The sequence below is a fragment of the Pongo abelii genome, chromosome 4 (genome assembly GCF_028885655.2).
Source record: "Pongo abelii isolate AG06213 chromosome 4, NHGRI_mPonAbe1-v2.0_pri, whole genome shotgun sequence".
Taxonomy (NCBI): Eukaryota; Metazoa; Chordata; class Mammalia; order Primates; family Hominidae; genus Pongo; species Pongo abelii.
Genome location: NC_071989.2, coordinates 63,949,763 through 63,971,880, shown reverse-complemented (window position 1 = coordinate 63,971,880; position 22,118 = coordinate 63,949,763). Strand labels below are relative to the sequence as shown.

The 22,118-nt window shown below is 40.9% G+C and overlaps 1 protein-coding gene and 1 pseudogene across 1 annotated transcript in view; one reads left to right on the top strand and one right to left on the bottom strand.

Annotated features, from left to right (window-relative positions):
* LOC112133484 (chondroitin sulfate proteoglycan 4-like) overlaps positions 1-22,118 on the top strand; it is a 95,012-nt gene that overhangs the window by 28,253 nt on the left and 44,641 nt on the right. The window contains exons 2-3 of the mRNA XM_054555559.2: positions 13,172-13,641; positions 21,887-22,063. Of these exons, the coding sequence (XP_054411534.2) occupies positions 13,387-13,641; positions 21,887-22,063 (432 nt within the window). The 5' untranslated portion in view covers positions 13,172-13,386. The remainder of the gene's footprint in view (positions 1-13,171; positions 13,642-21,886; positions 22,064-22,118) is intronic.
* Positions 20,139-21,467, bottom strand: LOC100940175 (zinc finger protein 561-like; annotated as a pseudogene).

Here is a 22,118-nt window from a genome sequence, read left to right as displayed (position 1 = left end):
CCTACAAGTAATAGATGCTCATTAAGTACGAGTGACTGAAGGATAGAATGCCCCTGGGGAGTGTAGTAGGCAGAAAACCAGCCCCCTAAAGATGTTCATGTCCTAATCTCTGAATGTGTGAATATATTGTTTTATATGGCAAAAGGGACTTTGTAGATATGATTATATTTAGGATTTTGAAATGAAGAGATGATCCTGGGTTATCTGAATGGGCCCTGAATATCAGAAGGGTCTTAGGGAGATAGGAGAGTGAGAGTTGGAGGAGGAGATAGGAAGCTGAGGTTGGAGAGGTGTGATTGCTGGCTGGGGCCACACGCCAAGGAAAGCAGGTGGCCTCCAGCAGCTGGAAAAGGAAGAAAATAGATTCTCCCCTAGAGCCTCTAGAAGGAAGGCAGCCCTGCAGATACCTCGACTTTAGCTCAATGGGACCGCTTTCTGATTCTGACCTCCAGAACTTATAAGATAATAAATTTGTGTTAGTGTAAGCCACTCAATTTGTGGCAATTTGTTATAGTAGCAAGAAGAAACTTATACAGGGAGTTTTTGTCTTAGTAAAAGAGATAATTCAATGGCCATATAATCTTATGGGGGCATGAGATGGTGGTGCCATCAGAGAGTAATGAGGGGCTGGAAGTGCTACCAATGTTAGGCTGGGGGCTTTAGAGAAGGTTCTGTCCCTGTGGGGAGCAAGCCTGGCTACAGCACTGACTCCCATGCCTGTGGCTGGGGCCTGGCAAACTCCCACACTAGTTGGGCAACGAACACAGGAACACATAATTGCCACACATGGGGCATACAGGATAGGACACAGGTTCTGTGACACCTAAGAGAGAGTTGTCAGCTCAACTGGGGTAGACTGGGCACCAGGACTGCCTCACTGCACAATTCCAGGGGGTGCTACTTACATCAGAGACTCCAGGAATAGCTTCTCCTGGAATTATGCCGGTCACAATCTACGTGGCCATGCACAGTGGACATGGGGTCCTGGGGAATGCCCTGTTGAGAGGAAGTAAGGGCAGGGTACCTGCTGTTTTTCTTTTTGTAACTTGAGGTCCCAGTACAGAACAGTTGCAGGAAAGCTAATATTTGGAGAATGAATGAATAGATGAGAGACTGGTGGGTTGTGTTCTGCAAAGCAAGAAGTCCAGGGCTATAGATTGCTTTGGCTGTACCTGGAAACCCAAGATTTGCATCTTCACTGTGGGCCTGGGCCTAGCACTCTCTCTTCTGTCCTTCTCCAAAAGTGTCAGCAGAGGGATGTGGCACCAGAGCTTCCCCCTCACTCCAGCCTTCTGAATATCTGGTCAACTGCCTGCCCTATAGCCATGGAGCAAGTATCTTAGTAGCCCTGAGTTTTGTGGCAGAGACTTTTATAATTTTCCCTGTTGGGGTTTGCTTTCAGTGAATAAAGGAGATTGAGCTTCCGAGGGCATGTTGGATGTTTGTGCTAAGTTCTTTCTTTCTTTTTTTTTTGACAAGAGAAAACGGGTTTATTTTGCCACCAGTGCATTAGCACACTAACAAGTATAGGACTTAACATTCCAAAGGAATATACCCACGCTAGTGGGAGTCATTTACATTTAAATGTATATACCAATTTATCCATACCTCAGTCAAGATACAGAACATTTCCATCACCCTAGAAAGTTCTCTCCTTGCCTTTTTTTTTTTTTTCAATTTGTTGTTGTTCTGAGACAGGATCTCACTCTGTCACCCAGGCTGGAGTGCAGTAGCGTGATCTTGGCTCACTGCTCCCTTGACCTCCTGGACTCAAGTGATCTTCCAGTGCTCAAGTGATCCTCCCACCTTATCCCCCAAAGTAGCTGGGACTATAGACATGTGCCACCATGGCTGGCTAATTTTTTGTATTTTTTTTTTGTACAGACTGGATTTTACCATGCACAGGCTGGTCTGGAACTCCTGAACTCAAGCGATCCACCTGCCTCGGCATCCCAAAGTGCTGGGATTACAGCCTGAGCCACCGTGCCCGGCTCCTCCTTGCCTTTTCCAGTTAATCTTCTTCCCTCTAGAACAGCAACCACTGTCCTGATTATCTATCCCCATATAATCATATTAATTTTAATTTTTTAATTACAAATTTCATCAGTACCATGCTAGTCATAACACTGCTATAAGTCATTAGAAGCTGCTAATGTATTTTCGTTGTTAAATTTCACCTACTTCTGTGGATCCCAGATTGATTGATTTTTTTTAAGGTCACATCTGCGTGTTAATCTGCAGGTCTAGCTCATAGCCTCTTTGATGAATAGAAGGTATACTACACAAATGTCATACATGATTAGGTAATATAAGTAACCTGGTCTTTCAGAATACTACTGAATGATACTAAGCTACTTAAAAATTAATTCCTAAAATCCCAACCCTTTTATTTCCATGGTGAGTAACATGCATTATCTCAGGGGAGAGTGGCATTTTCAGTTTACAGATGAGAATATGATTCAACAACTAGCTGACTTATACAAAAATCCCCTTTCCATAATCGGTGGTGCCAGAACTAGATTTTTATTATTTTGCTCATTCCACTATCCTAGGCTGCATGTACGCAAGGAAAGAGGCAACTTGTATTCCAAAAATTCAAATTCCTTGTCTCCTCTCTGAAAATTCATAGGTTTCCCATTCTTTCCATCCTCCAGCGTAGTGTTGAGCACTGTGAAAGCCCTGCGATATTGCAGTGCCCACAGCCTTCTTGCTTCTCACTCCAGCTAAACAAGAAAACACCAAGTTGCCAGATTTGGATGGCTTTACTTCATTGTACTTCTCTTTGAAGTCTCTTGGGTTTATCTGTAGAGCTTCACCTACCTCATCCAATGGTATATTGATAGACCCAGGGATTTTTCCATACTCCAGAATTTCCCATGTCTCTCTAACATCAATTAATATGATATTTTTAGAATTCAATAGGTTTTTTAAGTTCCTTATAAGTGACGTCTTTAGAAATAGCAGTATAAAAATTGTGGCAGTTTCCGTTTATTGACCTCAAACTACAGAGTGTACCTTCCAGAGTCCAGAAGACAGCCCTGCACATGGTCCCAAGCAGCAGCCGGGACACCACCATGCCCTGCTAATTTTTTATATTTTTGGTAGAGATGGGGTTTCGCCATGTTGGCCAGGCTGGTCTTGAACTCCTGACTGCAGGTGATCCGCCTGCCTTGGCCTCCCAAAGTGCTGGGATTACAGGCGTGAGCCACCTTGTCCAGCTGAGATTCTTAAGGATAGATTTGTAATGCAAAGTGTGGTGTTCCTTTCCAAGTGAAGTCACTAATCTCAGATGACACAACAGAAGTAAGAGCTGCTTTATTAATGCAAGACCTCCTCTTAAGACCTCATCTTAGGACTTTGTGTAATGCAAGTAATTTATCACAGAAGTTTTGTTTTATTTTTTTTAATTTTAAAAATAAGCTATAATTATGATATCTGTAGAATATATTTGGAAGAATAGCAGTACACAAAGAGGCACAATTATAAAATTAGCGAAAATATGATACGAAAAGGTAATTCTAATTTTCAGTGAAAGGAGATCTAAAATCTTTTTTGAAATACTTTCCTAATCAGTTTCTATCCTACGCTAGTTTTGAACTCGCATGGCTATGAGACTGATTGATCTTTCTAAAACCCCAAACTGATCTGTCTCTCTTCAAATGAAAATCATTTGATGCTTGCCTATTGTTTTGAGAATAAGTTTCAACATCCTTAACATAGTTCATAAGGCCCTCTCTGTCCAAGGGGATCCAGTTGGTGAGTCATTCGCTTGCTCCCCAAAAGTTCAGTGAGAATTTCTTGTCACATATGCATCAACAAAACAATACAAAATGAAACCAAAGCTTCTCCTCCCAGGTTCCCTGTCTCAGTAAGTGGAAACTAAGCCTGAAACCTAGAAATTAATCTGGATTGCCCCTTTGTCCTCTCCCTTCTCCCTACCCTGACAATCCTATCTCAGTATTTCTTGAACCCACCTTTTCTCCTCCCTTTCCCTAGACCCAGCTACTTGCTGAGAGTCTGCGTTTCAGCCAGTCATCTCCTAAACTGCAATCTGATCATGCATGTCCCTATTTGCTCCCTATCTAGCCCTCTTTGCAGATGGAGTCTGAACTCTTTAACTTGCTTTCCAAGACCATCATTTATTTAGTGAGTACTGTTTGCCAGGCACTTGTTCTAGGCACTGAAAATTAGGCAGTGATCAAGACTAACAAAAGCTTCTGACCTCAGTATCTTACATTTTATTTGGGGTGGTGTGGTCTTAGGGCTGGATAATAATCAAGAAAGCAAATAAAGAAGGTAATTAGATATTATGATAAGGGCCTTGAAAGGAGTAGCCAGCCACTGACCTGTGTGCATTTGCATGTCTGTGTGTGAGGGCACTTTAAACAGAGTGGCCAGAGAAGGCCTTTCAGAAGGACAAGGTGGGGTTTGTTCTCTGACGTTTGCCCCGTGACCCCTCACATCCCTCAGCCTCCACCCTAGCTGTCCTCCTCACACTGCCCTCGGCCAGACTGGACCTTCAGGTGCTTGTGTTCACCTCTCTCCCTTCTTTCCTGTCTTCCTGTCTGCTCCATCGCTCAGGTCTTTCCAGAAGCTATTGCCTGAAACCCTCTGACTCCGCCTCCCTTGATTAGGCCCCGTGCTTCTGTTGTGTGTTTTTCAATTAATAATCAAGCAACTGTAATAACTTGATTAGCAGTCTCACATGTTCACCATTGAATCCTCAGTACTAAATAAGATGCTTGGTATCACTTGTGGACAGAATAACCCATGCATAGGATGGCCACTTAAATCTTCCCCTTTCCAAGTGAAGTCACTAATCTCACTTTATAGATTAGGGATAGGGAGAGACACTTTATAGTTGGATTGCTCCTTCCCTTATACCTCAGGTGGCCCTGGAGGTGCTTCTGATGGACCAACTTTCTAATATCACTTGGGTGCATACTCTTCTTTCCAAGTGGCTTTCTTCTCTGGTAGGCTGCAGGCCTCTTTGTTTCATTGATTCTGCATCTTCAACTCCTGACAATACCTGGCACATAGTAGGCACTCTATAAATAGTAAGCCAAACAACAAAAGCATGGAACCAAAATAAAACAAAAAAACAGAGAGATGTAATTTGGAAGAAGGAATGGGAACCAATTCTAAGGAGGATACAATGAATAAAATAATCACCTTCCTGGGAGAAATTGCAGAGCAGTCTAAATGTTTTATATATATTTTACCAGTGGAAGACTCTGGCTCCCACTCAACCATTTAATCATTTCTGTAAGCATGCAAAACCAGGAGGTTATCTGATTATTGCTCAACTTTGTTTCATTAATACTGAAATCACACTTTTTCTTCGCTGAACGTAGGGATCACGTTTCTTTTTCCGGGAGCCAATTTCACTCGTGTTTCTATTTGCTCTTTATTATTATTTTGAGACACTTACTAGGGGCTGCAAAAGATAGGATCTACTTAGGGGTATGTGAGGACATGAACTGGCTTCAGGCTGTCAAACCAGGTTTTAACCTAGTTCCTTGCTTCTCCCCAGAGGCAATGGAAATTTCTGGCCGCCAGCTGGGACTAGAATTGATTTAGTGCCAGAGAGGTGAAACGTGGGAAAATATAGGGATATTGTTTATTAATGTTACTTAGTCATTCTCAGCAGTAGCTTTTATGATTTAGAAAACATTTCCTGGTTTTGAAAACTTAACAATACAGCCTCTGAGTCTGTCAGAAATTGAGGTGGGGGCATTCAGTAATGGGAAGGCCTGGAGGATAAACTCAGCTAGTCAGTGGGTATGTAATTGCCATCTGTCAACTTTAATGACCTGAGCTCTACATTCTAGTTCTATTAAGTTTAATCATTAATGCATATTTTAAAGAGAGAAAAGGGTGCTTATGCATATTTGGGAGAGTCTGTAGGGATCATATTCATTTCTGTATTAACTTCCTATCTTCATAAAAAACTGGATTGGTAGTGGGGAAAGCTTGGTTTGTGTCCTAGCTTTGTTTCTAACCAACTGTTGACTTTATGCAAGTCCCTAAGCTTTTCTAAGTCTGAGTTTACTCAACTATAGAATAAGGGGTCTACTAGGTCAGTTTAGTTTGGTTCAATAAATGCTTGCTTACTGCCTGCCTGTTTTAGGTCAGGTTCCTTAGTGAGAAAGTCTGAGTGAGGGATTGTAGTGCAAATGAATCACTGAGTGATTTTTCCCAGTAGAGAATGTAAGGAAGTGAGGGAAGCAGGATAGGGCAGGAGAAGATGCCAAGCGAAGATGTGGTTTCAGCTGATGTAACCTCAGCCTGATCCCAGAGGGGAATCTGGAGTATGAATGGCAACACAGAGTTCTACATATTTTATAGATCAGTTCCAATCAATCTTTGTCTGTGGATTGCTCTCCAGGGTAGGGGGTGTGATCTCACTGGAGCTTTTGGATAAGGCAGTTCAGCAACTGAAGGATGGGTGCACCAGCCTGTTGAAAGGGATCAAAATGGGACACCAACAGAAACTATGACACCACCCGTGTGCCAGGCACTGTGCTAGGTACTGAAGAGATGAGATACAAAAGGTATGGTCCCTGATCTTAGAAAACTTACACAATAATGCAGGAGATAGATGCATAAATAAGAAATGTTAACACAAGTTGGTAGGTTCTAGGATAAAGAAATGCACAGAGGAGCAAAGAGGGGAGGCAGATATTGCAGGCTAGATTCCCCAAAACTTTACTTGGAGCTTGACTACTCTGATGATGACCTCCTGGGTCTGTCTCAGCTTCTTTTGCCCTCCTGCTATAGGAGATGAGAAGGACTTTGCTGACAGGAATCACGCTTAGTTTGTAATTGTCAGCTAATTTTTCCCAGCTTTTCCTTATCTTTTCCAAAGCTTCATTCAAACTTGGCAATAGGCACCCAATTCCATTGTCTTCATAGTTACTATTTATTTGCCCTGTTTTTAAGAGCTCAGCATTTCATAGCCGGGCCTAATGTATTCCCTTCTGCTCTTACACCAAGCCAGCTTACCACCAGTGAAGTTTGCAGTCATTGCCAGGGCTCTCTGTGGTTCACCTACCACCAGTGACAGCGTCCTAATTACCATTTGAGTAGTGGGTGGTCCAGCTCCAAATCTCATCTTAGCATCTGCTTTTTCAGACCACTTCCAGTACCAATTGTCACAGGTTGGGCTTCTGGGGAGGCAGAATCTGAAATAGAACTTAGCATGCAGGAGGTTTATTAGAGAAAGCTCATAGGATCAACTCCTGTGGAAGGGAAAGAAGCATTCTGGGGTAGATGGAGGAGTTGAATTGCAATTTCATCTCAGTTGAAGCCTCAGCTACCTCTCTTGAGAGTTGTGAAGAGGGAATGACCGTTCAGAGCTTTCCAGAGTTGGGGTGAGAGAATACTGAGCCTTTTATGCACCCATGTCATATCTCTGGGTCACCCCAGGAAGCAGATATGGCCTTGGGAAAGGCAACTTTCTTCACCAGGATCAGTCCCTGAAAAGAGATGATAATATAAGGTGGAATAGTCATTGCATAATAAATTTACTAACATATTTCTTCTGTTATTTTCCCCTTAGCATCTTTTTGTGGTGAAAGCTATGTGGAGTTCAACATCAGAGAAGTTTCCTCTGAGCTATCTCTTCAATTAAAATTTCATACCAGGAAACCGCAGGGATTACTTTTTCTTGCAGCTGAGACAAATGACTATTGTATAATAGTCATTTATTATACAATAAATGACTAAATCATTTATTGTATAATAATTTTTAACTTAAATTATATATTTATAAAATATATAATTTAAAATATTATATTAAAAATATAATATTGTTTAACTTAAATCAGGAAACTTATGGGTATGATTTTAAATCTTTAAAATACATATAAGCATATAATTACTGGAGAGAAAAGCAGTTGAGAGAGAAAGAGAACAAAACAGCTACATATATTGATTGCTGTTATTTCACTAGAATAAAATGATGTGCCATTTATATAGGTTGAGATCTTCTTTGGTTTTACTAGCATGGCTTAAATATTCCAACTTTAAAATTTCCTGAGTTTAGTATGTAATCTATAAGCATGGGAAGAGTTTTCACGTGCAAATTTCTCTCTTCTTTTTCTTTTGTGAAAGGCCCCATTTTCTCAATAAAACATTATGAAATAAAAAGTGAGATGAGATTGATTAATTATGATTCTTTTTCAGGTGAGAGTAAATTTGGGTACAAGTGAACAAATGCTCCTTTCTGAGCAGAGACTTCATATGGATGACCTGGTTTGGCATTTGGTGGAACTGTGCTATGTTAAGCATAATATTTCCTTTGTTATTGACAAACGTTATGAGACAACTGGCCAAATGGCAGCTGGTGGGATGCATAATTTGAATTTTCAACATGGAATCTACGTAGGAGGCCACAGGGCACTCAATGTACCTTATCTGTACAGAAAGCTCCCCAATTTTCAAGGATGTATGAAGGATGTGGTATTTAACCAGAGGGAGATCCTTACATCCCTTAGATCTTACCCTGGTTTTAAGAAGGTTTATGAGGTGTCACTAGGATGCAGTGATGAGTTTTTTTTTGCAGGGGAGGATGAAGCCATCAATTTCTTTAGCTCCAGATTCTCTGTCACTTTTCCAGAATGGAAAGTGCAAGGGCAAACACTATTGGAATTTACTTTGCAAACTGTAACTCACCAAGCCTTGCTTTCATTTCAGTTGGGTAAGGAAGGAGATTTTGTTGCTTTGGAAATAGATGAAGGTCTATTGAAGGCTTATGTAGGAAGGCATAAAAGTAAAACTCAGCTTTCTTCTTTTAGTTTTGTCAGTGACAACAAGTGGCATGTTATTCAATTCAAATTCACAGGGGAGTATCTGGACCTAACAGTAGATGAAAAAAAGGTATGGAAGTCACTGCCTTTGCAAAGCAAACATTTGTATCTGAAGGAGCCCTTTTTGTGGGAGGTCTTGATAACCAAATGTGGGAAGAAGTAAAGAGGTTAGAACTTGCCTCTGTGCCTGGGAAATTTGCTTGAGGAACCTCTTTCAAAGGGTGCTTAAGAAGCTTGGAAGCCAATTCAGAAAAGAGAGCATTAAGGGATGCCCTTGTTTTCAAAGTTATTCCTGCTGTTGTAAAACTGAGAGTGTTGATAACACAAATCCTTCCATAACAGTGATAGAAAATCTGCATCAGTCAGAAGTTTTCCTTTCCACTGTCGTCCCTGAGGTCGTCAAGCCTTTTCTTCAAGATGAGAGTAGCGATTTCTTGGTTTTGAATAACTTGGAGGTCCAAGAAGGTGGACCTTACTGAAACAAAGGCACATGAAACTGGATGTGAAATTTAAGGATTTGGGTATCCATCATTCTCAAATACTATTTAAAATAGAGGGAAGGCCTATTCATGGGTTCCTTCAATTAGATGTGCCACCTGAGCAAGAAATGGAGACAGCTTTTACCATGTTAGACTTATGGCAAGGAAAAGTTTGGTATGTCCACGATGGTTCAGAAGAACCTATGGATTATTTTACGTTTTTGGTTTCTCCCAATAGCAAGAAAGAAATGCCATTATATCTGCAAGAACGTGTTCCACATGTGTTTGACATTGTTGTCATTCCAGTCAATGATCCCCCGTACCTTAAGGTACCAGAAGGAAACTTGCTTCTTCTATTTGAGAACTCTAAGAAACAACTGACCCCAAGTATGATAGACATGTCAGACCCTGACACAGATCCTTTGAGTCTTTGTATTTCAGTTCTTGGCAACTTCAATTCAGATGCTGGGGTTTTAGAAAATGCAAATGATCCCGGGAAAGCCATTAATCATTTTACACATGAAGATTTAAGATATGGCAACATTTTCTATGTGCACAGGGGTCACCGAAACTCTCAGATTGTTCTGAGAGCAAGTGATGGAGAGCTGGTTAGTCATACAGCAGTGGTGCTGATCATGGCTGTTTCTTGGGACTTTGCAGTGGCAGTTAGAACTGGTGTGATCGTAGAACAGGGTGGCACTCCTCTGATTACATGGAGTAACTTGTCAGTGGAGGTTAATGGTGAATGGCATGAGATGGAGACCCGCTCTGACATTACTCATCCACTTCAGTATGGCCACATTCAGCGGTGAGGGTCAAGTGGGAAATGGAAACAAGTTAGTACCTTTTCTCAGTGTTCTGTTGATCGGAGTCGGGTCCAGTACTGTAGTACATTGAAAGAATTGCAGCTAGAAAATGTTACAGATCATTTTAGATTTAAAGTTAACATAGAAGGAAAAGTCAGTGAAGAGCTGACATTTCCAGTTACAACACAATGGCTGAAGTTTATCCTTCTGAAAAATGTTCCTCTAGAGATCAGTCAACTAAACAAGAAAATATTGAATTCTGATCATTTGCAGGCTGCAACAGAGGGTGTGGAAGTAGCTGAGAGGGAACTACATTTTAAGTTATTGATCCCATCTAAGAAAGGAAAATTGGTACTTGGCAATAAAGTTCTAAAAACAAACTCAATCTTCAGCCAAAAAAATATTACAGACTCTAAGATAAGTCATGAACCTCAGGAGGGGCCAAGGGAAGACTCACAGGATACTTTTAGGTTTTTGGTTGTTGCAAAATACATAGACTCAAAAGATTATACTTTCAGAATCAACTTTAAAGCAGATAAGACATACATTATTTTAACTAACAGAGGATTATTTGTAAAAGAAGGAGAAGGAAAATTAATTACAAAATCAGAACTATTTGTTCAAATTTTGGACAATCAGATCTTCCAATATAAAATCTCCAAGGGCCCTCAACATGGGAAGCTGAAACTGCTTAACTTGTCTGATTCTCTGGAAAGTAATGACAATATCACTATGTTCACAAATCAAGAGAAAGTGAGTGAACAGGTGATCTATGTTCATGATGACTCTGAGACTGAGTGTGATGAGTTCTTTGTTGTGGCCTTCACCAAAGGACCGGGGGGAGCAGTCAGGAATCTTGACTCAGAGCATTCATCCACGGAAATAAAAGTCACCCTTTCCGTTGGGTTAAAGAATGATGAGAAACCAGTACGCATGATAGATAAGGTCTTTCATGTTGTGCGGAATGGCCAGCACTTATTGACCTGGCAGATCTCTGTTACCATGACCCTGACTTAGATTTTGATAATGAGCAGTTGCTGTACACCCGGCGGGGCATCCCAAATGGGGATTTGGTGTGAGCCAGCGACCCCACTCAGAAACTCTACCAGTTCAGGCAAGAGGACCTGCGGGAAGGACACGTGCTTTTCAGGCATCAGGGTGCAGACTCGGACCGCTTCGTGCTGTTTGTGACAGATGGTGTCCACTACACATTGTCTCTTCTCGAGGTCAGTGTGTCAGACCCTTATGTCCAGATAGCCAACAACACGGGGCTGCTCATACAGAGAGGAAAGGATGGCAGCCTCACAGCGGCCAACCTAAGTGTCACCACAAACCAAGATGTCAGAACAGACCACAAGATTGAATTCCACATTGTGCAGGCCCCAAAGCATGGCAGGATCCTGGTCAATCATTCTGTTTACCACTCATTTTCTCAGGATGACTTGATAATGTGTGATTTATAGGCATGATGGCAGTGACAGCTTTGATGTATTCAACCTGAGAGTGAAAGTTAAAGCCACATACTTAGAGGCGGGAGTGGGTGTCTATGTTCAAATGTGCTTGGAAGGTCACCCACATCACACACAGGTTCTGCACATCAAGACTCTTGTAGTTGAAGAAAGAAAACCAGTAAAACCGAATACAGGAAGGCTCCAGGTAGGTAATTATCCTATTCACAGCACCAAGAATTCTCATTCTCACAGGGGCTAATAATCTGTTTGCTTCTGAAAGCTATTTTTGTGTTGATTTCTCCCCTGGTATTAGGAGTGAATTTTTAAAAATATAGATGCCATTGAGAAGAAAACTTGGAAGGTTTCATGATTTTGATGCTACCAATTTTCCTACAGTTGGAAATGGAGTTTAAGCAGTGCTCAGGCTTATTTTAAAGCTGGGCTCATGTGTGCATACATGGGCATGTATATGTTTATTACAGTAAAAACTTGGATTAAGGAAGAGAGGTATATATTATGGTAAATTAGGAGATCTTTTATTCATTATTCATAGCAACACTGCCAATATTTCATTTGATCTGTTATATTTATGATGTGCTGAAGTACAGTATAAAAACTTGGAGTAATTTAACAAATGTAAGAAACATTCCTAAGATACCAGCAAATACTATATTATATAGTTTCTTTAGTTCTGAATGTGGCCTTGTTTAGTATCCTGAAAGTGATGGTTAAAACTAGCCTAGACCAGTGGAATGTCAGAGGTGAGACCAAAAATCACCTGGTTTCCTGGGGCTCTTACTGGAAACTTCCAGCAGGCACAGCCATGCTGATCAGAGTTAGGAAGGGCTGTTCTTTTTTAGGGTAATGCTGTATAGGGTGTGGGGTGTGTAAGCTGTGATTTATAACAACTGGCCACAAATGCAGGCTATTCTGAATCTACCCTCAGGACTGCAAACAAGTTTACTTTTTTGCTAGATGCAGCCAATAAAATTAAGTAAAAATGAATTCAAATCAGAATGGGTTAAATGGTGAATTTTGAATAAGAGTTTGAATAGTGAGTTTTGAATAAAAACCAGCTTTTTTCTTTTTCAAGAGCTTATACTTAAGTTTCACCACAAGGGGGCATACGCAGCCCAATGACTATATATCACTCATAATCAGGTTTGAGATGGAGTTTGCGGAATAAAAAAAATACGTATTGAAAATGCTGAGCGAGTTAAAATGGAGGATGAAAACTTTCCTCTCAAGGTCTTACAAGTTTACTGACCCAACTGCTGCTTCTTCTACCATCTTGTATTCCTTCTCCTTACACTACCATTTTATTTCTTTCACCTCTACCTTCGAGTCCTGGGTTTTTTTGCTGCTGTGAATGACACTTGGTTAATACATTAGTAGCTACTCAAGTGTTGCTGGCCATTACTTTTTTTTGTGACCAGGGCCGATATTAAAAATACTGGCATGGGAACCAAAACAGACTCAGGCTTAAACTGTGTATCAACCCTAAGTAAAACTTAAGCCAATTGTGGATGTTAATACAAGACAATGTGGTTATCAACAGTCTTCACTTTTACATTTATTAATATGTTTTTCTTTTTGTGTCTATATATTGTGTGTGTGAACTCAAGGCTGGGCATGAAGATAATATTTCTTCAGAGGCAGTGTTCACAGTCAGAACTACACCAATGCACGGATACCTCCAAAAATTTATACCAGAAGAAGGCAGCTTGGGTGCAGATGAAAAGTCCCTTTGACTTTTACACAACCGGATAAGGAGGTTGGCAATATCCTTTATGTGCAGACAGCCCCCGACCAAGAACAGGACTGTTTTTCCCTGGGTGTGATGAATGGTTTCCAAGTTGTGAGCAGAGTCGAAATCTTGGTGGACATCGTGCCTAAGTGGATTTTTCTGCAGGTACAGAATTTCACAGTTCAAGAAGGTGGCTCCAGAGCACTTCTAGAAGACTACCTCAAAATTCCAAGCAAATATTTTGAGGGACTTGACTGTGAATTTGTTCTACTTGAACCACCAAAACACGGTTATGTCAAAAGTTCTAATTCTCCAAGAGGAAAGCTAATGAAATTTATCGGGAAACAGGTAATAACTCTCAGTTTATGTAATAGGGGATGTTGGGTAGGAGAAAAAATGACTATTTATTATTTAGACTCATGGGAATGATGGTACCTTGGAGGGTGTCTAGTCGACCTCCCAACAGATGCTAGAAGCCCTTCCACAGTATCCCTATAGTGAGGTCATCTAGCCAGTGCTTAAACATCTTCAGTGATGGGGAACTTACTACTTGCTGAGATGAGCCCTTCCAATGTAAACACGCTCCAATTTCTAGATAGTTATTTAGGCTGAGCTGAAATCTGCCATTTAAAAGTTTCTTCTCCTAGGTCTTGGCTCTGGTACCCCGGATTTATTCTGTACCAGAGGTACATTCATGTTTATGAATAAAACATATGCCTCCTAGATTCATTCGTAGTATGATTCTCCTAGAATCATACTATTCTGGTACGGAATAAATCATACACATCCTTTCATGAAGGCTTTTTAAGTATTTGAAAGAAAAGATTGTCAAATTTCCTTGAATTTTATCTTTCTTAGGTTAAACATCCCTAGCTTTCCAGCTTTTGCTTCTATGCCATGGGTTTCCTGCACCATCCTGGTTGCCCAGTTCTAGGTGAGTGTCACATTGTCACTGTCCCTCTCAGCAATATTGGGGTAATGCCCAGGTATTTAACACAAGTATGCTTTAATCATTGGTGGATTTTTTATTCATTCATTTTCTCATTCAACCAACAGATGCTTACATGGTACATTTTCCATATTACACCCTGTGATGAACATAAGCTCTCGAAAGTTAAAATGGTCCAGTCCCTGCAATCAGGGAGCTGGGTACAATTGCCAGTTTGGCATCCAATCAGCATAAAATAACCAAGGACAACTCCGGGCTGCTGTCATGTTTCTTTACTTTGGGTTAGAATGGTCTTATTGTTAGACTTTGCTTTCTTATCATGAATAAAAGAATGATTTCCATTACTTTCTTTTTGAATGTTGAAAAGTAACTTGCAGGTCCCCATCATTTCCTTTATAAGACCCTAGGAACATACATTCTCCAGGTTGGAAACCATTAACAACCACCTACCATTTTAGAGTGTCTTTGTCTAGTCAGCTAGGAACACGTTTGATGCTTCATTTTGCTTCTAAGAATTTCAACTCATCCATTGATTTGAATCAATTTACTAAACATCCTGTTCGAGTTACTGTGTGCAGTTACCATGGTCAGTAAAACATATTTCTCACCCTCAAGAAATACTGCTGAGCAATCAGAAGCACCAGGTTTAATATAAGGTGCACTCTTCTTGCCTCTCATGTTGCATTTTCGCAGTGGTATGGTGGGAATAAAGATTCTAACCGAAGAGCATGGGGAAACCTTCACAGAGGAAATAATGTTTCGGCTAGACTTCGAGGAGAGAGTGAGAGAGCAGGGAGACAACAGAGGAGGAAACAGAGAAAAGCAGGGCAAGCAAAGGGAACAGCATGGCCAAGGGCATTCTAGGGGGACGGGGAGTTGTCTAGGAGGTGGAGGAGTGGCAGAGTGTACTTGGAGCTAGTCTGTGGAGGAGTCCTCCCCTTTGACCACAGGAGATGTAACCTGAATTACACGTCAAGGGGGCAAGACTTAACCAGGGGACTTGGGGAGCCCTGGGGAGAAGCAGAGAATGCTGAGGGTTGGAAAAAACCTTAGACATCAGTGCTTCTCAGTGGGGGTCCCAGGGAAGGTGAGGCTTTAGTGACCTCTTGCAGGTGGGGTCCCAGGGAAGGTGATGCTTTAGTGACCTCGTGCAGGTGTCTTTCAGTCATGGCTTCTCCCTCAAAGGCTGGACAAACCGTCTAAGACCATTTCAAACCTGCTCCTCTGTGAGTTGAATTCAATACTTCTCTAAAAGTAGTTTGTAAATTGTAGTTCTATCTTCTGAGCACTAAATCTGGTCTGATACTAGTCAATTTGATGATTAATTGTGCTTTGTAAGAGGCATGTATTTAAGAATGACTGGTTGAAACATATGTGTCGAGATGCAGGTGTTCCCTGTGCATCTGCTGTGACAACATGCTGTTTATGTTATCATGTAGCCTTATTCACAGAGAAGAATCAAAGTCATGGGTCCCTGCTTTCGAGGTGACCCCTTCACATTGTCTCTCCCTAGATGACTCCTGGGGTCACTAAGTTTTGAGACATGGTCATTTTCACTTACAGTGAATCTAACCTCTAAAAACTAGTGGCTGCAGTCTTTAGTGACTTGGAGAGGGAGATTCCCTGGCCATTCTTGCCCTTCATTCATTCAGCAAATAGTTTTTGAATATCTGTTTTGTGTCAGGGATGCCAGTTCTAGCTACTGGGGATAAATTGGTGAACTAACCAGGTGATAATCCCAGCCCATAGGTAGCGTTTTTCCTGATAAGGGAAAGAGAGAGGCAGGAAGAAACAATAAATAAAATAAATACATGAAATAAATGGCATGTTGAATGATTTGTGCTATGGAGAAAAATAAAGCAGGAAAGGGAACTAGGAAGTGCTGGGACCTTTAATGGAGTGTGTGTGTGCGTATTGACATTCAATTTCTAATAGAGTGGTGAAGGAAGGCACCGTTGAGAAAGCAGCCTTTGAGCAGACCCCGGAGGAGGTGATGGATAGGTGAGCTAAGTGTATATTGGAAAAACATTCAGGCAGAAGGAAGAGCAAGAGCAACAGCTTTGTGTGGGGAGCATGCCTGGTGTGTCTGAGGAGCAGCAAGTCATCCAGTGTGGCTGGTGCTGCCGGCATGGTGGGGAGCACAGCAGATGAGCCAGCAGATCAGGTGTGGGAGGGCCCGAGGCTTCACCTTTGACCTGGAGTGAGGAGTGAGAGGGGAGCACTGGGGGATGAGAAGGTGTGAGCAGAGGAGCGCCAAATATTTCCCTGAACGGAGTTGGTGACAGGGGACCAAATACTTTTGAATCTGTCAGGATTTTCCATTAGTTTGTTGTATCCTTTAATTTCAGGCCAGCAGGTATTGTTCTGGTTTTAGAAGTCTAGGGATAGACAAATCCCCAACATCCCCTCTCTTTGCCTTCAGATTAATATTATTAAATGGCATGTCATTTTGGGAAGTGCCACTCCATTAAGGAAATGATGTATTTTTCCAGGAGAAATACTCTGAACGTGACTGGTATTTAAAGGTTACATTTCTAAAGTGCATTAAAACTTCTCCCACATTCTGCTTAGAGGCATCTTCCATGTTTGTTTTCAAATAGCTTAAGACAGCATGTTCCAGGAGCACATGCACAGGCCATGATCTGGAATTCCTCTGCCCACAGAACTCCAAAGAAATTCTCATAGCACCTGTGTACGAGTGGACACAACTTTCTCTTGAGACCCTTCATGGACTTTTCAACTCTTGTCAGAAACACCTCTGAAAGATCAAAAGACTTTGCTCAGAGGAAGTATGCCACAGGAATGGGCGAAGTTGAACTGTTAAAAATTTTGGCTGTATTTTATCAAAATAAACACAATCCCAGATACTTTTTCAGAAGTTCAGCTACTCCTTTTGGGGTCTGGGAGTTCTCTGCTGTATGTTTGGGTCACAGACTCACTGCAGCTGAATTCCCTTTTAGTTTTATAATCCTCTTGGTCTCTGATTTTGATTCTGTGCTCTTCAATATTTCCATCAGAGTTTTAAAGACATGAAAGGCATTTTGATCAAAGTTGTGGTTATGACAAATCCAAGAGGAATAACTAATTCTCTGGAGGATGATTTCAGAACAAACATTAAAAGGATGAAATCTGACCAGCCTGGGCAACATGGTGAAACCTCCTCTCTACCAAAAATACAAAAAAATTCCCTGGGCATGGTGGTGGGTGCCTGTCTTCCCAATTACTTGGGAGGCTGAGGTGTGAGGATCACTTGAGCCCGGGAGGTGAAGGTTGCAGTGAGCTGAGATCATGCCACTGCACTCCAGCCTGGGTGACAGAGTAAGACCCCATCTCAAAAAAAAAAAAAAAAGGATAAAATATGACAGAAGTAAAAGTAAATGTTTGCATTTGGATTATTATAGAGAGGGAGATCTGTGTTGTTAGAGTAATTTGATTTCAGTGTAATTCATGACAGTCTGTCCACAGGGGATGTATGTTAGCTAGTTATGGGTAGCATCCTTTATTAGTTGCACAAAAACCTATTGTATTCTGAAGGAGAAGAAGCAGGATTATAGAAGTATAACCTCAGTAGGAAGTATAACCTCACATACAAAGAACAGTTAAAGGACCAACGCATACTTAGTTTAGAAAAGAGAAATTTGGGCAAACTTAATAGTTGCTCTGGTCCATATGTCTCTAAAGGAGAAATTCAAGCAATGGATGAATAGAAGTTTCAGAGCTGAAATCTAACAGTTTGAATTGTCAAACAAAGCAATTAGCAACTTCAAAAATTAGTCACTTACAACACACTTTCATGTTAGAAGTAGCACTTTTACCTCAGATCTTCTGATGATCAGTCCAGCATTCTCTCTGCTATACCACATTGCTCAATCGCTTTGTTCCTCCTTAATCTTTTTTTTTTTTTTTTTGAGGATGCACAGGAAGCATTTAATAAATTCAAGAGGAATTCAGCCTCACAAATTATGAAATATCGGGAAATCATTCATCATGTAAAAACTGGATATAAAAAGAAACCTTTCCTCTAGGAGATAGCCTTTTCAAAAAATAAAAAAAATAAAAACCTACAGCCAAGCCAATAAAATGGAGCACACATCTCAGCAGAACTGCAGACAATTATGCTGGTATTACTACTTTTAGTTGGTGTTGTGCTGGACGTTGAAATCAGTCCAGTAAAGCAAGAAAAAGTATATATAGAGAGATAACTAATGACTGAAGTGGAAAAATAAGAGTCATTATTTACAGATTATGTGATTGTCTATATGGAAAGGGAAAAGAATCATATTAAGTACTTTGGAATGAATGATAACCCCCAAAATTCATATGTTGAAGCTCCAAATTCCAGTGTGACTGTATGTGAAAATAGGATCTTTAGGAAGTATCATGAAATTATGTTGAGAGATGGCAGGGGAGAGAGAGAGAGAAAGAGAGAGAGAAGAGAGGAGAGAGAGACAGAGAGACAGACAGACTGACCGACCTATTTGTTGGCCTCCATCATGTGAAGACATGAGGAAGTGGGCATTTACATACCAGGAAGAGAGCTCTCACCAGAAGCTGACCATGCTGGCACTCTGATCTCAGACTTCCAGCCTCCAGAAATGTGAGAATGTAAATTCCTGTTTTTAACCTCATTTATTTAAAATTAAATGTATTTGTAAGCCATTTGGTCTGTAGTATTTTGTTATGGTGGCCTGAGCTCATTAAGGCAGATTTTGGTACTGAGAAGTGAGGTATTGCAATTAAAAACAAAGAAACAAAAAAACTAAAAATGTGAAGCAGCTTTGAAACTGACAAATGAGTACAGGCTGGAAAAATTCTGATGTGCAAGCTGGAAATAAGGTTGGTAAGGGTGATTCTGGTGAGGTGTCACTGGGGAATGAGGAACATGCTATTGGGAAATGAAGAAAAGACAGCCCTTGATATGAAGTGGTGAAGAACTTGGCTGAACTGTATTCTAGCATTTTGTGGAAGGTAGAACTTGAGAGAGATAAAATTGGGTATGTATCACTAAGATCTGTAATTAAAATGTTAAAGGACACAGGAAACTTCATTCTTCCTGACTGCTTACAGGAAAATGCAAAAGAGGAGACTTGAATTGCAGAAGAAATTGTTAAGGAAAAAGGAACCAGAGCTTGGAGATTTGGAAAATTGTCAGCCTATCCATACCGCAAAAATTAGAAAACTTGTGCTGAAGAGAATCCTGAAAGTGTGGCTGCACAATCATCTGATACATAGATTGTGAGTGAGATTCGTGGACTATATCAGCCATCTTAACAGAAATGAGGTGAAAGACTGGATTATACTAGAAGAGACATTGCCACTTAGATTGTGCCAGCTAAAATAGACATACAAGGCAGAACAGGCAAGGCTGTCACACTTCTTAGATTTTACAAGAAGGGGACACAGAAATAATTAGCTGTGAAAGTGCACTGGCAGTTATGGATGGTTTAATTCCTGCCATACTCTGCAGGATCTGTGGGAATAGAAGAGACCTTTGGAGGAGCATCTTTTAACAATCCACCTCTGGGGCCTACATCATCTTGGCTTCTGGTAAATTTTGACATGAATATGCCACACTGGCAGCCACTAACCAACAGGGGCTGGAACCAGTCTGCATGATTTATCTCATACAGAACTTTTTAATGCTATGATCTTAGGAATGTAATCACCAAGGTAAGGCAGCCTGCAGTACTGACCTCACCATCCATGACCCTTCTTCACAGACGCTCAGACTTAGGCAACCATGAAGAAGTTGTATTCAGAAACTGTAGGTTTAATTTTAGACCCTCAGGATGGCATCTAAGGTCAATCCATGACCACTAAACCTCCTCAAGGCATTTAGGATAAATCTGATAATCTTTGGTGTCATTGCCAATAATTAAAGATGGCAACCGATGGGCTAAATGGTAACACTCATATCCTTACATTCATAGGGTTACTCCCCAGTGTGAATTCTTTCATGTCTACTTAGGCGTGAGGAAACAGCAAATGTTTCCCACATTCTTTACATATGAAAGGTTTCCCTCTGGTATGAGTTTGCAGGTGAACATTAAGGCATGAGGAATACAGAAATGCTTTCCCACATATCTTGCATACAAAGGTCTTTTCTCCACTATGGGTTTTCAAATGTTTACTATGACAGGAAGAAGTAATGAAGGTTTTCCCACATTCAACACATTCATAAGGCTTCTCTCCTGTGTGAATTCTTGTATGTTGAATAAGGCTTGTGGACATAGTGAAAGCTTTCCCACATTCCTTACACTGATAGGGTTTCTTTCCACTGCGACTTCATATGTGTATAGAAGGGCCCGAGTACTGAGTGAAGGCTTGGCCACATTCCTTACATTCACAGAGTTTTATTCCAGTGTGAGTTCTTACACGTTCAATAAGTTGAGTTGATCTAGTGAAGGCTTTCCCACAGTATGTACACTTGTATGGTTTTATTCCAGTGTGAATTTGAATGTGATCATTAAGGCATGAGGAATTTCTAAAGGACCTTCCACATTCTTTACGTTCAAACGACTTCTCTCCTTTATGAATTTTCATGTGTATAAAGTTGAGAAAAATTAGTGAAGGATTTCCCACATTTCTTAGTCTTTTTAGATTTCTTTCCTGTATGAACTGTTACACACTGCTTTAGATGTGAGGAAGCTGTGATGGCTCTCCCACATTCCTGAAATTCACAGAGTTTCTCACCAGTGTGGATTCCCATGTGATTATCAAGGCTTACAAAATACTTAAAGCCTTTTCCACATTCCTTACATTTGTAGGGTTGTCTTGCATTGAGAATTTCAAGATGCACAGCAAAGCCTGGAGTTAGAGTGAAGACATTTCCACATGGGTTAAATTTGGAAAGTTCCTGTCCAATAGAAGCTTCCTTGTGCACACTGAGGATGTCTTTTCCATAACAATTACCCTCAGAAGTGTTCCCTCCTTTCTGAGTTCTCAGGTGTGTCTTAAGGCAAAACTGTTCACTGAAGACCTCTCCACAATTCTTACAGTCACACAGTTCCCATCCACTGTAGCCTCTTGTCATTTGTATCCCATTGAATATTTGATTCTTCAAAAAACCCTGCTGAAGTGATGACTGTTTGGTTCTGGGTTGTATTTCCCATTCTGATAACCATTTGCCAGGTAGTCCACCACCATCCTTTCTACCTTTGTCTTTTCTTCAAAAGGGCAGATTGGTTCCCTGGAAAAACCCACGAGATAAATCAATGGCTGCCATCCTGTGAAGCTTATGGTGCGATGTGCCTCAATGCTCCCTTCCTTGATGCCAAGATCGCCTCAGGGCAGCTTGTGAATCTAGGTGGATAGAGGCAATCTCCATTCCTCTTTGTACAGGGTTATTTGTGGTCCACAGCTGGGATGGACTCCCACCACAAAGGTGAAACTGCACTGACCAAGTGGAGCCAGCAATGGAAAAGCTGTTCCTCCTTTATCTTATTTCTAGGATGCAGTATCATTTCAGAAAAACTATACCATCCATCACAGTTTGCACTCTGATTGTCAGACTGAAACTTCACAGGATGAGGATGTGCTTTTGTGTTTTAGAGAGACTTTAAAAATTGGGATTTCTTTGATTGCCATTTGTTCATATTTTTAAGTCACACTTCAGTAAACTGGTGACTTTGTGGTTTGTTATAGGTGGAAAATGAATTGACTTACTATGCTCATGATGACAGCGAGAAGCTTCATGACAATTTCGCCGTCTTTGCAAATAGCTCAGAGCTTGGCAAACAGAGTCTGCCCCAAACTCTTTTTGTGACTGTTGAATCTGTAAATGATGAAGCTCCATTGGTAACAGCCAATAACATCCTTCAGGTAAGGGCTACTGCTTTTGACTTATCATAAGAGCCTGAAGACTACCAATTTGATT